General features: G+C 42.5%; 1 protein-coding gene across 1 annotated transcript in view; it reads left to right on the plus strand.

Moving 5' to 3' along the window:
- The window catches only part of LOC126252428 (uncharacterized), a 42,533-nt gene extending 18,554 nt beyond the window's left edge, over positions 1-23,979 (plus strand). The window contains exon 2 of the mRNA XM_049953319.1: positions 22,325-23,979. Within this exon, the coding sequence (XP_049809276.1) occupies positions 22,325-22,966 (642 nt within the window). The 3' untranslated portion in view covers positions 22,967-23,979. The remainder of the gene's footprint in view (positions 1-22,324) is intronic.
- Positions 23,980-24,375: the final 396 nt, after the last annotated feature.

Raw genomic sequence — 24,375 nt, forward strand, 5'->3', positions numbered from 1 at the left:
GCAATAACAGTGTGTGTGAGTGAATGTGAAAATATGCACTTGCATTCGACCACACCACTAATAGCTGCCGGCCGAAGTGGCCGTGCGGTTAAAGGCGCTGCAGTCTGGAACCGCAAGACCGCTACGGTCGCAGGTTCGAATCCTGCCTCGGGCATGGATGTTTGTGATGTCCTTAGGTTAGTTAGGTTTAACTAGTTCTAAGTTCTAGGGGACTAATGACCTCAGCAGTTGAGTCCCATAGTGCTCAGAGCCATTTGAACCACTAATAGCTAACTTAACCTCTACCGGTTTGCAGTGGTGTAAAATATACATGACGTGAGCAATGCATACACAAAGACTTTCTTATAACTGAGTGTTCTCTTTTACACAGGACTGTAGCCCACTTCATTTGAAGCAGGATTACTCTCTGACGCTCCTCAGCCATTCCTACTGTGTTCCCAGTGGCTATTCAACCACATCAGTAAACGGAGAGTTATGCACAGATCATGTCGACAGCTTCCATTTGACCAACCATTCTGCCCTTCACATATGTGTTGTACAACTACCCAATGATCACAGTCACCCCTTCCATGCTGGTCTAGACTGTATCAGTGGTTATTGCATCATGTACCAACTGCAGCTACCACCTCGTCCAAGCCACGATGACCTCAGGTGAAATGTCACTTCCCTACGATCTGATATCCATATCACTCAGTCAAGGTACCATGGACAAGGGCCTGTCTGCTATGCCTGAGCTTGTGATTCAACCCCAACTCATGCTGACTACCATGATTCAGTATGTCTCACTGTTCTAGTTTCCACGGTTACCTCAACTTCAGAGAGACAATCCCATGGCTTGGACATTCACCAGATAATGACCAACAATGCCACATTCATCTGTCTCGTGCACCACCTCTATGACCCTATGGAGTAAGTGACTTACTCCTGGCATCTCCAGCACACCACAAGTTTCAACATAGCAATATGGGATGCCATGTGCAACCCCTGCCATCTATCACAAAGCGAAAAAAGTGGTCCAACTAAAACATTCATATTTCTTTACATACTACACGAATATGTAATAAAAATGGGGGTTTCTATTTTAAAAAATGCAGTTGATATCCATTTGACCTATGGCAGTGCCATCTAGTGGGTTTCCCCCTTCAAGCTAGACAAGTTTCGTTCTTTGTAGTTTTTTCGTTTGACACTTATTTCATGAGATATTTGGCCCGGTCACAATCAATGGACCATCCTGTATACTTTCAGCTGTTGATTGTATGACAAAATGGGATAAAGCCTTATTACTGGCGGACATCACAGCTGATGCTGTCACCCATGCCTCTGTTGCCACATGGGTCACATACTTTCGGTGCCCCTCTTCAATAATGACTGATCAGGGAAGCCAGTTTGAGTCCTCCCTCTTTGCCATATTGTGTACCATGAGTCTCTTGGATAAGTTCCACACTACTACTTATCACCTGCAAAGTAAAGGGTTTGAGGGAATATAGTATAGTTGTAGGTAAACAACTAGAATTCTCTCATATACAGATTTATTCACACTTAGCGTCTACACAGATACAAGTCCGGAGGCTAACTGCCGTTAGCGTCCAACATGCTCTCCAAAGCCCTCTCCTCAAAGATAGCACACTTACGCACAGAGCAAATATCGATTTTTATGGCGCTCTACACCACATAGCCCCCCCCCCCCCACGCAGTATGGAGTACGTCCCTGTGAATGGGGGGGGGGGGGGGGGGTGAGAAGTTAGGAAGGTAATGCACAGTTCTTCTGCGTCAGGCGGAAGCGGTCGACTGGTAGGAGACCAGGGGGTGAAGCCCGGTACGTCGACGGTGAAGTCAGCAAGCGACGCCGGCGGCTGAAGACAACGTCCCATCCTGGAGTGAAGGTGTAGCACTTCGTCAGCTGGCAGGCGGAGAATCACCTTGCCAGAAGGCCTAACAAAGGCATGCAAATTGCCACACGCAGCACTTCTGCTCAATTGAAAGCGGCGCACCACACGAGATTCTGCACTTCCTCCCTCAATATTGTCACACGCGAGTACCAAACACACTGTATCGCCATCTATGACAACAGATAATTTATGTATGTCATCAGGGTGCACATGTGTTGTGAACCTGTACGAGCAATGGTAGGGAGGCAGGGAGGTGTGGGAAAGCCATGGCAGGGGGAAGCATCTGCTAAGAGGGGGGTGGCAGATGCACTAGACTGTGCAGGAGACAACCTCGGGCGATCAGCTGACAGACGAGGGAGCGTGACCGAAGGCAATGAGGAGCCAGGGTGGATTGAACGGCGTGACAAAGAGCTGTCACACGAAGATGGTAACACAATGTAGAATCCAAGTGGTTGGCAGTTCGACTGCGAGGGCTGTGAGGAGTGAAGCCCCGAAAAGATTGGCCACTCGAATTAGATGAACGCGGAGAAGGAGCAGTGCTCGGCAGAGAAACACGCTGTGGAAAATCAATACCCAAATGCATGGTGTGGGAAGATGGATGGCCGCTCGAAGCAGGAGTGGGAGAAACAGGGGCAGAATCAGGGAGGTTCACCTGAGGCTCAATGAAAGCTGGTTTCACTCGGTTGAGTGAGACCGTGGTTACAGAGTCTTTTATGAGGAGATCCATGATATTCTCAGAGCGTTTGACGACCTTGTAAGGACCTGTGTAGGGCGACTGAAGTGGGGCTTTGACTGAGTCGTCTCTGAGAAACACGTACTCACAAGAGTCTAGCATGCACGGTACGTACACGCGCGGAGGTGTATGAGCAGCCGGAGGTGGCAGCTGAATTTTGCTGCAGTGCAAGCACACCCGCTCGAGAAGTGAAGGGAGTTCAGAGGGCTGTGGAAGTGGGGTTGGAGTGACTAATTCTCCAGGCAAAACCAGAGGTTGGCCATATATAAACTCGGCTACGGACCCCTTGAGGTCTTCCTTGAAAGTCGCACGAAGGCCAAGAAGTACGAAGGGCAGTGCCTCTGTCCATAGTGAGTCATGGCAACGCAGGGCAGACTTCAGGGTGTGATGCCATCGCTCGACAAGCCCATTGCTTTGGGGGTGGTATGCAGAAGTATGAATTTTGACAATACCACACATTTTACATAAGTCAGAGAAAACTGAAGACTCGAATTGTCGCCCCTGGTCAGTGGTGAGGTAAACAGGTGAGCCAAATCTAGAGATCCACGAATCTAAGAATGCTCGACTTACTGTCTCAGAAATAATGTTCGGAATAGGCACAGCCTCAGCCCACCGAGTCATCCTGTCAATAGCTGTAAACAAGTCACGGAAACCCTCGGAGGGGGGCAAAGGGCCTACGAGGTCGACATGAACATGGTGAAACCGGCCTGGAGGTTGGGCAAAACAGCCAAGGGGTGGAGAAGTGTGCCGGAAACTTTGTTCTGTTGACACACCATGCATTCCCTTGCCCAAGACTGACAGTCACGTCGCATGTTTCTCCAGACAAACCGTTCAGCTACCAGACGGGTGGCGGCTTTGACACCGGAGTGTGCTAATGTGTGTAGTTTGTCAAAGACCTGGCGTTGAAGGGGCTTAGGAATGAATGGCCGCAACGTACCAGTCGATTCATCACACCACACTAAGTCAGATATGCCAGGGAAAGTAGAGCGTACCGGTTGGAGAGAGGAGCTGTGGTCTGAAATTAACTGTATGGTATCGGGGTCTGCCGATTGCAACCGAGGTAGGTCCGTTAAGTCAATTAAGGTTGTGACAGCACCAACACGCAAGAGAAAATCAGCGACCACATTGTCCACTCCTCGGATGTAGCGAATGTCATTTGTAAATTGCAAGATGTAATCGATGTGACGAAAGCGTCGTGGGGGCGGATCAGCTGCAGGATTTTTTATGGCAGGAACCAATGGCTTGTGATCAGTGAGCACATAGAAATCTCGTCCCTCAACATCAGTTCTGAAGTGTCTTATGGCCTCATAAACTGCAAGTAATTCTCTGTCGAATGCTGAGTATTTCTTCTGCGCGTTGTTTAGCTTTTTTGAGAAAAACTGCAGGGGGGTCGTAACATCATTGTATGTCTGACTCAGTACTGCACCGATAGCATTGTCACTAGCGTCAGTAGTGATAAACATTGTGGCGTCTGCCCGTGGGTGAGCAATAGTGACAGCGGAGGCCAACAGCTGTTTGAGTTCATTAAATGCCTTGTCCATGTCTGGTGTCCATGGTACCTGGCGGGTGCCAGAAGTTTGTGGGCCAGCGAGAGCATCTGTGAGAGGAGCCTGCACCGCAGAAGCGGCTGGCAAATGTTTCCGGAAATAATTAACTGTTCCGATGAACCTGCGTAATTCCCTATAGGTCTGAGGGCGTAGCATCTCGAGAACAGGCTTGATCTTGTCCTGTGGTGGTGTCAGACCGTCCGATGACACAACATAACTTAGGAATGTGACGGATCACAGGTGCAATTGAGTCTTTTTATTGTTCAGTTCAATACCAGTGGCTGCTAAAATATCCGTCACGATTTGAACATGCTCCTCACTCTGTTCTAAAGTAGAAGCAAAAACCAATATGTCGTCCATGTATATGAAACAAAAGTCTAGATGGGATAAAGTTTGATTGATGAAACGCTGCCACGTTTGGGGGGCATTTCTCAACCCAAACGGCATAAATTTGTATTGGAACAGGCCGAAGGGAGTGGTTATGGCAGTCTTTTCAATGTCCTCCGGAGCCATAGGAATCTGATGAAATGCGTGCTTACAGTCCAAAACAGAGAAGTACTTTGCACCTGCGAGCGCATGATTGAAGTCTGCGATGTGTGGGACCGGATATTTATCAATGATGGTGCGGGCATTTAAACGCCTATAGTCTCCGACCATACGCCAAGTACCATCTTTCTTTTGGTCAAACAGGATAGGACTAGCCCAGCAACCGGAAGAAGGTTCAATTATTCCCTTTTGTAACAGATCGTCCAATTGTTCTTTTGCAATTTTCATAAATTCCGGCTTGAGGCGGCGTGGACGTTGCGATATGGGTGGCCCATCGGTTAGACGTAACCGATGAACTGTGCCGTTAGTGACTACTGCAATACGTGGCGCGGCACGATAGTCAGATGTCCGTGAAGCGGAGCAGGTAGTGGCGGACGGGCCAAGCTGTGGCGCTGAGGGCACGGAAGTACAGGTGTGCCACCCACTCGTAGGCTGCGTAAAGGCCGCACACGTGTTAACATGGGCGAGGTTGGTACACTGGTTCTTGGTAGCGGGCCGTGCTGCTACGAGCGCTGTAGGCACGAGTGGGCGTGGCCGGACAGCAGATGGCCGTAGTTCATTGCCACGAGCTTGGCAAGTTAATTGTCCCTTCGGAACGCAAGGAGCATGAGCACTCGGGCTTACCCTATTATTACAAAAGGGGGTGCTGACACAGTTTACAGAGTTCACAACATTGTCGTTAACGTGCGCGGGAACACCAGATTGGCACGGACTGACCTTGTCTGTAGCCGATGAGTCGTCTGCTTGTAGTGCCGCGAGGCATTGTTGTGTGGAGGCCAACTCGTGGTGTATGCTGCAGAGATGCAGCAGCATTTCCATACGTTCCATCCGCAACTTAGAAGACTTGGCGCACTCCACTAGCCACTTGTTTGTCCAGGATTGCAGCTCCAAGGATAGGTTTACACACTTCTTAGCACAGCACACATGTTTGGTGTTAGCCGAACTGTCACTTGGCGAAGCGAAAGGAATATGTTTGTTAAGGGAGGGGTAAAACACAGTATTTTGCACAAAATCTAGTGACAACTGATAGTTCTTGAGGAAATCAATTCCGAGACTAGGTTCTTCAATTGTTGACACTAGAAACGTCCACTCCAGCTTGCACTCGGGCGAAAGTTTCACTGTATACAAAGTGGAACCCGAACACTGTAGGGTAGACAAGTTCACTGCACGAAGTACTGTTTTGTGTGGTTGCACTTTATTGGTTGCTAGGCGAACCGGTAGTAAAGAGACGTCTGCGCCAGTGTCTACCAGAAAACGTACACGAGATCGTAAATCGCGAACATAGACTCGACCACACTTACTGTTATTGTCCGAAACGGAGTGCAACGTGGGATGGTGCCAGTTGTTTACATCGCAGGAGGTGGCACCGTAGCCTACCTGCGGTTGGAGTTTGGGTAAGAACATGGTGACTGGCATTTGCGAGCTTGCTCCCCGAATCTCGCGTGGAAGAAACAGTAAGGTTGGGCGGGCCTGTGCTCCTGTGGGTAGTTGCTAGGTGACGGGGTATGTGCCCCAGAGTCTTCCACAGAGGCCGATGCACTGTCGTTGCGAGGAGTTGAAGGTGCAGGCCGGGCGGCTAGTTTAACAAACTTGTTATTAGCAACACCAGACAAGGGCGTGGCGTCAGAAAGCGTCTTAGTGCAGTCACGTCCAGAATGCAGTGCACGGAGTTCACGTTGCCTGGCGGAGTGTGCTCTGTCGGCGGCGCGTAAACGTTCATTTACTGGCCTATCTTCATATGCAGAGATTGCAGTCTGGACAGGCAAAGGCAGCTTTTCAGTCCAGATTTCTGCGAGTGTGTCATCAGGCATAACTTGCTCATCGACGAGAAGACAGATGCACCGTCATAGCTGGGACGGAGACCTGTCACCGAGACGCTCTTCGTAGATGAGCTGCCGCACATTTTCTCTCCTGGTTTTAGAGACGCACTCCAGTATCGTCTGTTTCGCCACAGCATACTTCCCTGCTAGGGGGGGTGCTTTGACCAGATCGTAAATTAAATCGATGCGGTCATGAAGATGGTTCATGAGGCAGGCGAAGCGTGCATCGTCATCCAAAGCACAGACATTGAATGTTTGCTCAACCAGGTTAAACCAGAACTCCGGGTGAGCGGGTTTGAAGTCTGGTAATTTCGGCAGATTTGGCACTGCAGTCACTGTGGAGGTGCGCCTATTACTTCGGATGGAAGTAGAGCATGCAGAAGATTGTGAGTCCGAATTATTGGCGTCCCGTAACGCCGGTGAATGTCCGTTATGCACACAGTATTCACTCGACCGTGGGTGGTGGGGCTGGTTGTAGCTGTCGGAGTAATTACTGTCCAGCACAGAATTGTTGACTTGATTAGAAGCAACACAAGGATCCCACACACGTCCACTAGGATGCACACTCGGTGTGATATTTGGTGTTTAGCGAGCATTGAACAGCTGTTGACTAGCCGGCGCGGAAGGATACACACGTGGCGGGAACTGATTCGAGTTTGAATTTACTACTGGATTTTCCAAAGTAGCAAAACCTCGCTTGACGCCACGAACTGTATTGAATTGTGTGTTCGACAAAGGAGTAGGAATGTTCCGACCAACATGCTGTGGAGAACACGTGGGAAGGTCCATGCTAACAAAGCCACAGTCCACGACCGTTGGCAGTTGGAAGATACCGGTGGCACTCGATGAATTCCACTGCATGTTCCGGCTGAAGGATTATGAAGATTCTTGCAGCGTGTCCACTTTGACGGCAGGAGTGCTGGAGAGATGTTGCTGGAATCCGGGCGGCGGTGAATGCTGAAAGGCCATTGTCTGGAGCTGAACAAAGGCCCTCGCGATCGCGGAGAAACCCGACGCAGTAGGCGCGGAAATAACCTCCGGGCGGTAACTCGGACGCGTATTACACAAAACGGGGTCACCAGTGAGGGAATATAGTATAGTTGTAGGTAAACAACTAGAATTCTCTCATATACAGATTTATTCACACTTAGCGTCTACACAGATACAAGTCCGGAGGCTAACTGCCATTAGCGTCCAACATGCTCTCCAAAGCCCTCTCCTCAAAGATAGCACACTTACGCACAGAACAAATATCGATTTTTATGGCGCTCTACGCCACAGGCTCATGGAGCCCTGGACCATACATTCAAGGTGGTGATGATATGTCACTGCAGTTCGTTGTCCGAGACCCTGCTGTGGGTCTTACTTGCCATTCACTTTGCATACAAGGAGGATTTGAATGCTTCTCTAGTAGAGATCCTGTAGAGTGAGCTATTAGTACTACCAGCTGAGTTCATCGAAGATTTTGCACTCTCATGTCAGGATGAGCTCCTGGTTCTAGTCAAATAGGTTGACACTCACATCTCAAACTTGCCCACCCCTCTTCTATGACCACACTTACTACTGCATATGTTTATCCATGAAGAACTGACCTCTTGTGACTTAGTGATGTTATGGTATGACACATCAAACTGGCTGTTTAGCCCCCCTTCTTGGTCCTCACAAGATATTCTCGCAAAGTGATAACACCATCAACATCCTCCTTAACAGTAAGCTACAGAGACTTTCATTCTATAGGGTTAAATCGACCAGGATACTTCACCTTGTTTCCTTCCTGGCTGCAGACAGAGGCTCAACACACCACGCCTCTCTCCCATGTGGTAGTGATCCTCCTCCCTCATCCATGGTGTGCCATGAAGCGCCCTATGTGAATGTTCAACCACCAATGGTAGATGAGCCAAGTTAGTGCAAATACTCAACATCTTCTCCTCCCTCTACAGACACCAACAACGCCATGTTCATGGTTGACGTGTCAGATTTATACTCTGAAGACCTCTCTCTACAACTGTGTGACAGTGCTCTCTTTGTGTGCACTACCCTGCAGCCCTCACAGGACAGCTCACCAATCATCCATATCATTTTCCTTTGGTCTTTCAAACTGCCACGCAATGCCAAGGAGGATGATGTTTTCGCCACACTGTTGACCAATGGCCATCTCCACACTACGATACCTCTGTCATGCCTCTCTCCTGCACTGCTCAATCCCTTCTACCTCCATCTTGGCTTAGACACTACATCATCCTTATACTACTACTACTACCTTCCACAGGATGCCAAGCAGTGGTCCACCTCCCCACATGACCTATCTCCTCACGACCAGGCAAGAATCCTAAACATTCTATCCTACTTGTACCAGAAGATAGCAACACGGCCTACTTGACTCTTCTCTGCACACATTGATGCACCCCTATCCCCAGCACTCCACACTACTAGGTGTGCCTCAGGGTTCAGTACTGAGACCTCTGCTATTCCTCTTGCTTATCAATAATTTCTGTTTGAAAGTTAGTGCTGACAGAACTATTATTTTTGCAGATGATGCAACTGCACTCCTCAAAGGGGAAAACACAAAGACAGAACAGAAGGTTATGAATTTGGCTATAGAACAACATAACAACTTGGCAGCAGACAGTCAAATTAACCATCCACACTGAAACGACAGTTTCAATGAACTTCCAGATCACACAAAATACAAATCCCTGCTAACCACTTGTAATAGTAAACAACCAGCTAATAAAGGCTAACAGTGAATTCTCAAATTCCTGGATCTGTTATAAGTTGACCTTAAATGGAATAAACATATGAGCAGATAAATGGTAGAATAAGTACAGACTGCTATTCACTGAGTGTGCTGCATGCAGTCACTAGCATGTAACAGTAATAAGTGCATACTGTGCATACATGCAGGCTCACCTGAAATATGGTGTGATAGTCTGGAGAAATTCTCCTACTTCTAGACACCAAAAGAGAACCAAGATGATCATTAATGGAAGAAAAAGTAGAAACTCCCGCAAACCAATTTTCAGGAAGCTGGAGATCCTAGCATAGCCTTACTTATACATTTAAAAAAAGCTCCTAATTCTATCAGAATGCAGACTTAAGACAAACAGTGAAATTTTCAAACATCACACTAGACCAGACTCAAACCTGCATATGTTACAAGCTAACACACAATTCTGTCAAAAGGGAGCATTCCACATGGGCCCCCAGCTGTTAGATAAGCTGCTCTCAAGTCTAAATTCTGTGAATCACACAACACAGTTCTGTAGAATTATGAAGCCTTATTTTCTGTGTCACTTTTTTTTTATTCTATAAAAGTCTTCATAGAACAATAAATTTACAAGTTGTGTTTAAGTGTACAACATGAACCACTGAGTGAAGCAAACCTTATATAAACCTACAAAAAGTATTTTAGGTGAAATATGATTGTTAATTCTAATATATCTTGTGTGACTCTACAGCACACTGGAAAATCCAGGATGGAATGTAACAATATTATGAAAAGGAAAGTTGCTACTCACGATATAGCGGAGATGCTGAGTTACAGATAGGCACAACAAAAAGACTGTCACAATACAAGTTTTGGGCCAACAATGCCTTTGCCGAAAATAGACGACACACACACACACACACACACACACACACACACACACACACACACAAACATGACTGCAATTATGTGTGTGTGAATTGCATTTGCATTTTGTGTGTGGTTTGTTTTCGACAAAGGCCATGTTGGCCAAAAGTTTGTATTGTGACCGTCTGTTTGTTGTGCCTATCTGCGACTCAGCATCTCCAACGTAGGGTGAGTATACAGCACCCTGTGTAACATCTGATCATATGGATCAAATAGAAAATAATACACCAGTGGAATGATAAATAGCTTCCATGTTAGATAGGCAGTAGCCCTCACATTGTTACTACCTAACAGCTTCTAGTGATGCCTGTATGCTCCTCTGGGTTTGTAAACACTGTTATAACAGAGAAAGAATAATTTGGTACTTTTATCTGTGATTCTAGCAAGCTCCTCTATGCTGTGCATGGACTGATTCATTGGTCCCTTTTCGTTCTAAATTTTCACATTTCACATTTATTTGTGTTGGAAAATTCAAGATTTTTGTGTGCTGTGAGTGTCTCATGGCAAACAGAGTATGTGGATGCTTTACATGTCGTTCTGCACATTTGTATTTGCACTCTGGACAGAAAATGTCATCCGTAAAATCTTTTAGCATTCAAAATTATGCCTCCTGAACTTGTCATATAGAAGTGTTTTAATTATAAATATTACATTTAAAATTCAAAATCCCATTCTTCAGATGTTTGTGATTAATATGTCTTGGCAAGTTGCTGCTGGTATTGAATGTTGCACTACAAACACCATAAGTGTGTCTGTCCATATTTCAAAAGCCTAAGAATGGCAGTGGAATGCTTCAAATCCAATGAGATTTCTGCAGTGATTCAGCAGACATGTAGCACCTAGTTCAGCTAAGCACACACCAACAAAAGCACTAGGCATCAAGAAATGGCACTTCATGAGGCAGAGACAAGAATATGGGAATGCCTATATGCAAGTACTTATATGAGTAAAAAGTGCAGAAGCAGCCTATATTTTAAATGTCTCATTGAACTGACAGTAACTTGATTTCTTAAACATAATCTGTCTTTGCATTCTTTAAAACAAATCCACCTCTTTTTAAGTGAAAAACAAAATTTCTCTGCTAATACTTACTGGCAAAGGGGAGAAAATACATTTGTCTCATGTCATTTGTATTGTAGAGTGTAGAAACCATAATTCTCATGAATTCTTCTATACTAGATGATCTCAGTGTTAGTACATCCTTCTTTCCTCCATCTTCTGTTCTGTTAGTAGAAAGTCATTCAGAGATTAAAATCATCAACAAACAGAATTTTAGTCATGTCAGCAATAAATTGGATAGCAGCAAAAGTGGGGTTTGTGACAACAGTATTTCTAAGTACTTTGTCTGCTTCCTTGACTCCACTGCTTGTCACACTATATATCTCTCATAATTAGGGAGTAATATGTACCACAATGCTGCAAGAGATAATGACACACACTCTAGAAGGAAATAACTTTTGGATTATAAAATACCAAAAAAAATACCAAAACAAAAAAGTTACGCAAAATGGGTTAGTGCACCATGCAAACAGTCAAAAACTGTGGGAAAAGAATGCTTAAGAGAAATGATAACTTGATAAAAGCAAGAATGGGGCAATGACAGAGGCAAGAGTGTTCAAACTGCCAGGCATAAGTGCCTGCACAACTTCTGATGTGGTTTACTTAACTGAACATTACCTTCTCCCCCCCTTGCCAGTCACCAATAAACCTTCTCGAATGGTTTGATTAGACCCACCACATACTCCTCTCCTGTGCCAACCTATCTTCAAAGTAACTCTTGCACCCATTATTCTCAATTATATTGTTGGATATATTTCACTCCTGTGCAGTTTTTACCATCTACAGTATTGTAGAGTGTAGAAACCATAAGTCTCATGAATTCTTCTATACTAGATGATCTCAGTGTTAGTACATCCTTCTTTCCTCCATCTTCTGTTCTGTAAGTAGAAAAAGTTATTTCTTGATATCTTAGCAAATGTTTTACCCTCCTGTACCTTCTTCTTCCCACTGTTTTTTTTAGATGTTAACCTTCTAATCAGTTCTGCAGAGAATTTCCTCATTTCTTATCAGTCTACCTAATTTTCAGTATTCTTCTGCGGCACCGAGTCTCAAAACATTTCAGTTCTTTTCTTTTCTGGTTTCCCCATAGTACACAATTCATTTCCATACAATGATATGCTCAAAACATATGTTTTCACAAGTTTCTTCCCCAAATATAAGGCTAATGTTTGATACTACTAGACTTCTTTTGGCCAGGAGTGCCCTCTTTGTCGATGGCAGTCTGCTTTTTATGTCCTCGTCACACTTCTCAATGATTTCAGAAGTTCTGAAGATATGTTATCTATGCCTTTGCCTTATTTGATTGCAAGTCATGCAAATTTCTGTCAAATATGGACTCTAATATTGAATCCCATATTCTTCCATTTGATTCTCATTTTTTTCTTTTATTACATCATCAGACAGTTCCTCCCCCTTGTAGAAGCCTTCAGTGTACACTTTGCACCATCTGCTCTGTCTTCTACATTTAACAATGGAATTACCATAGTAGTCTTCAGGTTGATTCCATTGCATTCTTCATGATGATAGTCTTGCTTTTAATCTCACCAGAGGTTGTTTTGACTTCCCCATACACTGAATTGGCCCTCCAGATAACAATTTCTTTTTCTGTTTTGTTAACACTACTTCTGTAGCCATTTTGCCTTGGCTTCCCGCTACTTTTTATTTACCTCATTCCCAAGTGACTCACTCGTATTTCTGTATTCTTGCCATTTATTAAACCTTTTTGTAATTACTTGTTTCTTTCATTGATCAAGCGAAGAATTTCTTCTATTATCCAAAGTTTCTTTGCATTACCTTCCTTATACATACAATTGTCAGGTCAACTTCTGTGACAGCCCATTTTTTGAAATTTCGTACCTTTTCAAATGAACTGCATATTTTGGTACTCCTTATTATCAGAGTATCAACAGCCTTCAAACACAATACATCATTCCTCAGTACTTAAGTATCCACTTCTTTCCATCCTGATTTTTTTGAATGATTCTCTTACCCTTCACACTACTCTCCACCATTACCAAATTGTTAACAGAGACTATATCAGTTTCTACATACACCTTAAAATCCAATATCTGATATTGTAATCTCTGTCTGACCATGATGTAATCCACCTGGAATCTTCCTGTTTCTACAGCCTTTTACCAAATATACATACCCCTCTTGTGAATTTTGAATAGTGTATTTTCTGTTCAGAGTTGAAATTAACTTTAGAATAGGCATAATCCATATCACTTCAGGCAGGGGGTTACCTTCAGTCTCAGACGTTAATGAATTTAGCATATTCAGTTCAGGAGTAAGCAAGAAACACATATTTTTCTGTTTTCTCCAAAAAAATTTCTGCCCCAAGATACAGGCCTCTGAAGGTGACACAGTGAACATCATTCTGAAGATGCAAATTTTGGAAATTTTTTTAAAATGCTGTATCTCTGTAACAGTTCTAGATATTTTGTTAGATTTTTTTTATTTGAAAGATAATTGCTTTATCGTTACAACGGTATCCTCCGTTTTGACATATCTGTCAAACTTCTTTCACTGTCGCCTTTTGAATTTTTTTATAATTTACAGAAAAAATTTTTTTTTCAAAACTGCTGATCCAGAAAAGTTAATTTTTTTCTGTTGATTATTACCGTGTAGTACTATATTCTCTGTAAAGGAGAGCTTCCACTTTTAAGTTGGACAGGTTTCATTTTAAAAAAATCTTTTTTTTTTTTAACTTTCAAGGGTAATTTCTTTGTTACGATGTTTATTTCTATTGTCTTTGTTGTAGTTATTTTTTATCACTTACTTCTTTTCACTTTCATTGTAGCAGATATTTGTTACACTTTGTTGTAGTTTCTTGTCAGTTTCTTTGTCGTGGTTGTTCGTTGCAGGTTTCCATACTGTAGTTTATCAGCATTAATTTGTTTACTGAAGAGGCTTCTAAGAAATCTGAGACCATCCAGTGAGTTCTGTGTTTTTGTGAGGAATTTGCCAATTCACACAGTTGCAGTGTGTTTTGTGAAAAGGACTGTTGAAATGTCTTCTGACTGGGGCCACAAGAGAGTGAAGTATGCTGACTGTTTGCCTATCCATAAAAGAGTGATATATAAGACAAATAAGCAAAAAACAGACTTTGTTGAGGTTGGGAATAAGTGTTCTCATCTGAAGACTCTGTTTTAAAGTGAAGATGTTTCAAGTGACAACTTTTTATGTTCTAAAAGTTTTGACAGAATAACAACAATGGTAGTATTTCAACAAGGTGAAGCCTCCCATGGTGCAGATGATGAAGATCTTGCATCAATAGAGGCAGAATTAAATACCCTGAATCAGTCAACTACAGAGGTAGGTGTTAGTCCTGTTAAGAAACTGCCATCAGTGAAGTTGAGTCATAAGCTCTATGCATCAAGAACGTACAGAGAAATTACTAAAGCTATGGGTGAATACACTACAGCAAAACTGACCTCACTCTTCAAAGCAGAAAATCCATGTTCAGAAGGAAATGAAACAGAGTACTCTTGTACCTCCTGTTCACAAACTTTTCACAAATATCAATTCAGCTTCCAGAATGAAATCTTCACTCTGCAGCAGAGTGTGCGCTCATATGAAACTTCCTGGCAGATTAAAACTGTGTGCCGGACCGAGACTTGAACTTGGGATCTTTGCCTTTTGCAGGCAAGTGCTCTACTTTGATTCATAAAATTTTACATTTTCCGTGTTTAATCAGTCTTTTTCTCATGGTTACCTCCTTGGCAGTTCCCTCGCATAGATCTGAATGGGAACTAATCCAGAATCTTCTGCCTTTGGAGAGATTATTGTGACATCTTTTCAATTACTGCTCCAGTGCACATGTCTGGTCAGATGAGTCAAACAAGTATTAACATCAGTGACTTTGAGAAATAGCTGAAATCATTAAATCAATCAAAGCTCCATGACTTGATGAAGTCCCTATCAGAGTTGAGTTAGCTCCTCTTTTAACTTTAATTTATCATGGGTCACTTGAACAAAAAGTGTCCAAAAGGTGGAAGAAAGCACAGGTCATCCCATCTACAAGAATGGTAGCAGAAGTGACTCACAAAACTACCTTACAATAACCTTGACATCCAGTAGTTGTAGAATCTTAGAAGATAATCCCGTCTCAAACATAATAAGGCACCTTGAACAGACCTTCACACACACACACACACACACACACACACACACACACACACACACACACACACACACACACACACACAATGAAAATAATTAAGTTTTCACAATATAATGTAATTGGATACATAAAAAATCTACTCACCAAGTTGCAGCAGGAGAACACACATATAACAAAACGTTTTAGTTATGCTAGCTGTCAGAGTCAGTGGTGCCTTCTTCTGGCAGAAGGCTTGCAGGGGAAGAAATAGGGATTAAATCAAAGAAACTGAAGAGTTTTTGGAAAGCAGTAGAGTCCAGAAAAATCACGCAGAACCCCAGGTCAGAGAAGACTTACCAGATGGGATGAGAAGGAAAGACTGATTGTTGGGGACTGCACAGGACAAGATTTGAAAACCTGAGAGCTTAAAGGTGGAAGACAGGGTAATATGAAAGACTGAGATTATTGCTAAAACACCATGTATGAGTTAATAAGAGTAAAAAGCTAAGTGCATTGTATGTAACAGAGGTGGGAGAGGGCAGAAGAAAATAGACAGGTCTCAAAATGAAAGATATATAAAATTAAAATGGAGTGAAGAAAGCAGTAGTTACTGTGAAGAAATGCTGAGACGGAAGAAAGTAATGTAAATTAATGCCAGGTTGATGTCCAGAACCAGGGACATGCTGCAGCGCTAGTTCCCACCTGTTGAGTTCTGAGAAACTGGTGTCTGGGGGAAGAATCCAGATTGTGTATATGGTGAAACAGGCACCATGGTCATGACTGTCATTTTGTAAAGCATGCTCTGCAACAGGATATTGTGTGTTGCTTATATACACCCTCTACCTATGCCCAATCATCCTAACTGATAACTCAGTGGTAGTCATGCCAACGTAAAAGGTCGAACAGTGTTTACATAACAGCTGGTATATGATGTGTCATTTCACAGGTGGCTATCCTTCTGACAGTATATATTTTGCCAGTTACAGGTACGGTATAGGTGGTGGCAGGAAGGTGCATAAGGCAAGTCTTGCAATGGGTATGATCTCAGGGGTAGGAACCATAGGGTAGGGAGATGGGTGCAGAAGTAGCATAGGGCCTGACAAGGATTTATGGAGATCGGAAGGATGATGAAAAGCTATTCTAGGTGTGGTGGGCAAAATTTCAGACAGAATCGACCTCATTTTGGGGCATGATTTTAGAAAGTCATGGTATAGCATATAACCGTGTCTTCCACTTTTAAGCTCTCAGGTTTTCAAATCTCATCCAGTGCAGTCCCCAACAATCAGTCTTTCCTTCTCATCCCATCCGGTAAATCTCCCCTGACCTGGGGTCCTGGGTGACTTCTCTGAACTTTACCCCTTGTTCTAAACCTCTCCAGTTCTTTCCCTTCACTCCTCTCCCTTCCCCTTATAACGCTTCTGGAAACATCAGTTACAAGAAACCCATCTTACACTTTTCTCACATGACATACTTGAAGCCATGGTTCAAGGCAGTGAAGTATATGCTGTATTTCTCAATTTCTGGCAAGCATTTGACTCAACATCACATCTATGCCTGTTACCCGTTCTCGCTTCCCATGCCCGGGTTCCCAGGTTCGATTCCCGGCGGGGTCAGGGATGTTCTCTGCCTCATGATGGCTGGGTGTTGTGTGCTGTCCTTAGGTTAGTTAGGTTTAAGTAGTTCTAAGTTCTAGGGGACTGATGACCATAGATGTTAAGTCCCATAGTGCTCAGAGCCATTTGAACCATTTTGAACCTGTTACCAAAAGTATGATCACATGGGGCATCAAGGGAAATTTGTCACTGAATAGAGGATTTTATGGTATAGGGCACACAGCTAATTATTTTGAGAAGAGACTTATCAACAGATATAGAAGTAACTTCAGGTGTGCCCTAGGAAAATGTGTTGTGATCATTACTATTCATGTTGTATATTAATGACCTGGTGGACAATACTAATAGTAACCCCTGACTTTTCACAGATTATGCAGTTACCTATAATAAAGTGCTGTCTGAGAAAATCTGCACAAATATTCAGTCAGATCTTGATAAGATTTCAAAGTGGAGCAATGACTGACAACTTGCCTTAAATATTCAGAAATGTAAAACTATACACTTCACAAAATGAAAAAAAAAGAAAGTAGTGTCCTATGACTACAATACCAGAGGGATATGAAATGGGACAGTCACTTAGGGCTCTGTCATTGGTGAAGCATCTTGTAGACTGTCCTTCATTGGTCGAACACTAGGGAAATTCAGTCAGTCTACAAAGGAGATCACACACAAATCACTCATGTGACCCATCCTAGAATACTGCTCAAATGTATAGGACCCATTTTAACAAGTACAGATTGTCTAATAAAGATGCAATCTGAAGCAAACAGACTAAATCAAGCAGTGTAACAAATTTTCTGACTTTTCAAATGAACTGCTTTCTCATTTAAATAAAAAATGTGTCAAATATTTATGCCCTTGCTCACCCATTAGGTAGCTAGAATCTATTGCAACTAACATGTGGCAGGGGGAAGTTGGACAAGTCAACTGTTGGGTTATATGACAAAAGATTTGACTGAATGCAACAGATAACTGACTGGCTTCCTACATAACCTAGTTAGATACAGGTGGATGGATTGATGGAAGGAGGTCTAAATGGAAAATAAAAGACAGTGAATATGGTAGTCGCATGTCATCAGCACTTTGGAGAATGAATGGTGGTTGTGGTGACTGGCTAGAAGGCCCAGTGGATACACTGATGACCACAAGAGATGCTTTATTCAACTTTAAATACACATCACATTATTAGCTAGGTGAGGCAAACTTGTCTCACCCTGGTGACCTTGGCCGGCACTGACTCTTGGGCGGCTGCTTCCATATGAGTCAGGATATGCTCATGTAGGTGAGTGGTTGATGCTGACAATACCTGAATGATGGCCGACAGCCTGTCACTAGATCACAGCCCCCAAAATCAGCAGCACACTACTTCTCCTGTGACAACGTCCCCCCATGGAATGTCCACTCTGGTGATTCAGTCCTGCATGCATTCACTGTGGTGCCACATAGAGATTGCTGTGCATGGGACCTGACTCACCGTCCTGTGGCTGGAGTCTGATGGCAGCATGTGCAAACAGTAAGTCAGCAGTGGTGTGGCACCAAGTCCTGGAAGGAACTCAGTGCTGGTGGTGGCTGACCTGACTGGTCTCAAACCCACAGCTGCAACAGGTGATGCTCAGATGTTTCATGATCTGACATGACCCTGGCATCATGGAGGTAATGCTGGACTCTGAATGAACCTGTCTGAAAATTAAGATCTTTTTATACACCTCTGAGGCACATTTGTTACATCAAAATAGGCCCCCAATCACATAGCTCACAACAAGAGTCTTGTCCTAATGTGGTGACATTGTCCCACCCAGTCTGACTATTACTGCTGCACTGTCTAGTTTTCCACTGAGCACAGGTAGTCTGACATGCAATCCTTTGTGCGCTCGATATCCTGACACACATGCTGCCGTACTGTACCTACCAGGCCACAGCTGTTAATTCTATACTTCCTGTGGCTTTCTTATCACTTCTTATTAATTTCAGTAAAAATGGGTAGTGACACTACATTACTCCCTGCATGGGGAAGATCCAGCACCTTGGGTCTTGCTCAGGCCCAGTTTTCAATTGTAACTTTTTGCAACCTTAATCCACAGAATAATTACATGCTACTAGACTGGCTATTCTTAATTGCTATAAAACTACTACCCTAATTCTTTGACTGCACTCCGTCTTCCTTGCATTCCGTAAATTTATTTCTCATCTCTCACTTGTATTGTTTAATCTTCCAACATCTCCCAAGGGACCTTTGCCATGTTCATTGATTCAGATACTATGAAACATATTTCACTGCTAGACCTCTTTCCACATTTATGCACCAAAAACCTCTAACTCTACATTCCACAGTTACAAGCTAAAAATGACATTCTTTCTCTCTTCATCAATTATCCTTAACATATCAGCTTCAACACAACATGGTGTGGCTCCAGTGAACTCTTATGCTTTGTTGCATCTCATCTGTCTATCTGGTGGTTTTTTAACTACTTGTTTTGGAATAACTTCGGGAACTTTGTCCTTGCGATAGCAGTTCCCTCTACACTTTCCCAGCACACATACTCCCAAAACTACTGTCATGAGAAAACCACATACACTACTATCATTCACAATATTTTGAAAATAGTCTCACTTATTCCTCCCATTGTAGTAATCATTAAGGACTGAATTCCTCTCAAAATGCTGGGTTTTCTGCTACTCGTGCTTACCCAAAACAACTTCCTACTGCCTGGTGGCACTATACCACATGATTTGCCCCATGGTGTATTTGTATATGGTTTAACTGGTTTGTTTGTACAACAGAGGTACTTCATGACAGCTCCACAATGGCAACAACTTTCTATCACTGAAGTTTAAATTTGGCATGATGTTCAGTTAGAACGTTTACTTTTAGCCTTGCATTATATCCTTCACCCACTTCACACTTGTCACATATATCAGACTGTGACTGTGCTGTAAATAGCTTGTCTGTACATCAACTGTTTGCCCTGCAAGGCTGTGGCCCAGTACTTGCACTCATGGTACATTCTGAACCTCTGGCATACACATACACAGGTTCAGCCCTGTTGATCTGATTATCCATTCTACAAAGTCATTGTCTCTTCCTTTTACTTTGTTCGCTCTGCTTCTGTGAAATACATGTGCCTGCACCATTACTGTCAAAACATCTGCAACACAACTATCAACAATTTCTTGTGCATTATCGGTAGTATCTAAAACAACAAAATCATCTGCACTTCCACTGTGCACAGTGCAAAAATAACTGACACATGCACTTCCCTGTGCATCTGGCTCAGGTTCTCCAGCTGCAACACAACACCCATCATCACCCAGTGTGGTAGATACTACTGCACATAAATCACTCAAGTCACTATCCCCACACTTAATCACTCTGGTATGTCCCACACTCATTCCTGCTACCACAGACTCCACAATTCTACTTGGTATTGGAGCTGGTGCTTCTACATTAATCTCCTTACCTTCAACAATATCATTACACTGTGCCCTGCTTAAATTCCCAGGAACTTGAATTAAGACACCATCTACAACTAATTTCATCTTCCCACAAAAAAGTTCATCAAACCAATCAGGACACTCAGCCATACTTTTCTCACGATTGACAAGTTTAACTACATTAATGGCAGTTTTCCATCCTGCAGAAGCAGGTAAACTATTCACAAGACTGTTATTCTTCTTTTCAGCTTCCTCTTTCTCCCTGCTATCAGCTTCCTCTCTTTCACTTCTTTACATCAAATGCATAATCAATATATTCCTCCCATTGTGAGGCATGTTTTCCATTAACCAGTCTTTGTGCTCTCTCCATAAGTTCTCCTTGCACTCTGGAGTTTTGTCATAAGTTGTTTCCTTCATCTCATCATCAACTGCTTCTAACCCCTTAGAGAACTCTATCTTTTCTACTAGCAACTTATCTACTTTACTTCTTAAATTTTAAACAGTTCCTCTCTGGTAGCTCTGTGTCATATCAAAACTCCTCCTCCTGGTGGTACTTACGACATAATGATTACTTCTTATCAGTTGAACAATCATAACTGAAAACACTTTTTGCTGCCTTACATGCTTTAAGCCAAAGCCATTTTCCTTGATCTGCACAAAACAAAATCAAATTTTGAGAACACTTAGCACAAATAACCTTCTCATCCCGTACAGTAAGCGTCCCCTGACCTGGGCTTCTGAGCAACTTTTCTGAAGTCTACCCCTTTTTCTAAATTTCACTGGTACTTTTCCTTCATCCTTCTTCCTTCCCCTTCAACCCTTCTGTCAGAAGAAGTAGTCACTGACTCCAAAAGCTTGCAAACTGTAACATCTTTTGTATGTGTGTTCTCCTGCTGCCACTTCGTGAGCAGAGAATACTTAACTGTAACACTATCATATTACTCTTTACTATAACTTTATTGCACTTGCCTGAGCATCTGCTAATAATTATTACTACAAATGAAAACAATGATTTCCAGAATCACTACTCATGCTCAACATATTATATGCTATTAGACAATAAGCCACAACTCTTATTCATGACACCCATATTGCCCATAACAACCAGGTGGAAGCTAAGGCATATTTACACCTCCTCAAAAAATCTGTTCTGTCTCATACTGAACTCACAAGCACAGTACCACCCCTGGCAAAACCACTGACTTGCTGTGACCTCTCCGTCAAATGAAACCAAAACAAAAAGGCTGCACTCACTTCACCCCGTGTCAATGCAGGTGCTGTTTACTCCCCCTGCTGTCACCAAATGGTGTAGTGACAGGCTCGAAGATTCCACTTCTGGTACCACTCCGTTGAGTGCAACAGAATGCATCAGTAGCTAGGTGAAACAAATACGTCTCACTATGGTGACCCTGGCCTGCACTGCTCGCAGATAGCTGCTTCTGCCTGAGCAAAGAGATGCTTGCATCGGCTACCTGTGATGCTGATGGCAGGCTGAATGACAGCCACCAGCCCACGGCCCACATTTGTCTTCTCATTTGGCATGGCTGCTGGGCTTCAAATGAATCTGCTTTAAAATTCAGACCTATTTGTATGATTCTGATGCACTTTGGTTACACAGAAACCTGGACCCAGTCACGTGGGTCACAACATCTCTCTTGCCCTGGTGTGGTTACATCCTGTCTGCTACAACTATTACCACGAAAAGTTACACTTCCCACTGAGTGTGGCTAGCCTGACATGCAATCCTTTTGTGTACATGTTATTCTGATCCCTATGTTACATTACTGCACCTATCATCCTGTAATTGCTACTGCAATACATCATGTGGCTTTCTTACCAGTGCTTACTAATTTCACTAAAACTGGGTGGTAACAATACAATATATATTTAACATTGGCCATTACAACAGAAGAATCCTTTCTGTATGAAATGTAACTATTTTTCAGGTTGCTGTAGCATTGTACTGCCCAGTGGAAGGACAAGTCTGTAATGCTAATGGCTTTTACTGTGTAAATGATACTGCAAGTGTTACCTGCATAGATGGCACACCTCCAGCAACTCCTGTTGTCAATGTATGCCCAACAGGAACTTTCTGCAGTGCTGACTGTTCCCTAGAGTGTCTGGAAACAGTTCCATGTGTAACAACAACCATTCCCCCTACAACAGAACAACCCTTTGAGTGCACTTCAACTGGAAGGTTCCCTGATCCAACAAATTGCTCTAATTACTATATGTGCTCCCCTATATCTACTGGTGGATTTTACCAATACCTGTATAACTGCCCTGGTGGCTCTCTTTTTGACTCGGTGAGAAGACTTTGTACACTTTCTACAAATGTTACATGTGGTACATCAAGCACCTCTGTATCACCTACAGTAACTGCTCCAACTGGAACTCTAACAACTACTGTTGCACCTTTTACCTGCACAAGTGTAGGCCGATTTATAAACCCACTTGATTGCTTTCAATATTATATGTGTTCCCTCAGTGCAAATGGTACTTTCTACCAATATTTATATGACTGCCCACAAGGAGCAGCCTTTAACTCAGCAACTAGTCAATGCACAGCTTCCACCACTTGTGTGTAGAAAAGCACTTATTGTTACATCAAAAATTGTATAATTACTAAGGTCATGTAATGTAATTTACTTAGTAGATCAAAATTTAAGTATGAAGTGTATTTTTAATGTATTAGTTCATTTTTATTTGTGGCACAAACCTAGTTTATGAACAAAAGTTTGAAATTGGTATTGTACACTTGTTATTTATGTTAATGATTGAATTTGTAATGTATGTGGAATACAACATTTCATCCAGTTACAGTGATAAAAATTTATACAATAATCTGTACCGTGATGCACCATATAACCATTTCACATGAGTTACTGAAAACCTGTGAGATTTTAAACCTAAAAAAATTTGGTTTTGCAGATTCATTCCAGTATACTAAATAGTATCTGCATGTTATCCAATAAGATGGGTTAACGCCCGCATTTCTATTTTATTCTTAGTATAGCAGTGATACGTCTGAATTTCTTGTAAGTCTTTCAATTTTTAAATCATACATTCAGTTAGCATAAAATATATGGTTTTGAGGAAAGGGGGAGGCATAGGTTTCTGCTTTTTAAAGAGTGAACTCTCCTTGTACTCTGGAGGACATATTTCTCAACTAATGTTGAATAAAATGAACAAAAAATTATTGCACTTTTATTGTGGTCACTTATCCAAATACTTTCAATTCCTTAACTATCCACAGAACATCAAAAGTGTTTATTTTATTTTGAATTTCTGACATATCTGTAAAATGAACAGCGAGGTTATGAAAAATTATAAAACATAATTCACATTTCGATAAACACAGTTGGCAAATGGTTGAATGGTATGTTAGCTTTTACGTCAGCCATTTCAATTATGTATTGTACTTCAGACTGTCACAACTACAGGAAATGATGCACTGTATCTGAAACCAACTAAAAAGACATAACAATTGCAAAGTCACAAATTCTCAAAGCTGACTGAAGTAAATATAAGCCATCCATATCTTTAAAATGATGTTCATTTTAATTGGGAATGATCCACCTTCTTGTTAATTCTTTGTAAAACTGGCTGAAGCAACTGTATTAAAATATATACCCTTTTTGTACATTGTTTTTGTTACCTGTTGTAGTATGGAAAGTTAGTTTGCAGGCACAAGGCATATTTGTCCCTGCAATTGGCCAGAAACCTGAGCGGCAGAAGAAAAAACTACGACTCTCAGTGGTGATAGGTAGTGATTGACAGTTAGTAGAAGTGGCAGCCAGAGTTTTCATTACATTAAGAGTAATGATACCCCAGTTGATGATGGCATTAATTTTTTCATTCTGAAGAGTATTGTTTCAAAGAACTGTAGATTTCACACAATAAAAATTAAATTGGAGCCCAATCTTTTCTTGAAAAACCTATTTCTGCAATCACAATGCAGTATGAGGTATGTAAAACTGAACAACTATGATCAAAC

The sequence above is a fragment of the Schistocerca nitens genome, chromosome 4, assembly GCF_023898315.1.
Source record: "Schistocerca nitens isolate TAMUIC-IGC-003100 chromosome 4, iqSchNite1.1, whole genome shotgun sequence".
In the NCBI taxonomy this organism is placed as follows: Eukaryota; Metazoa; Arthropoda; class Insecta; order Orthoptera; family Acrididae; genus Schistocerca; species Schistocerca nitens.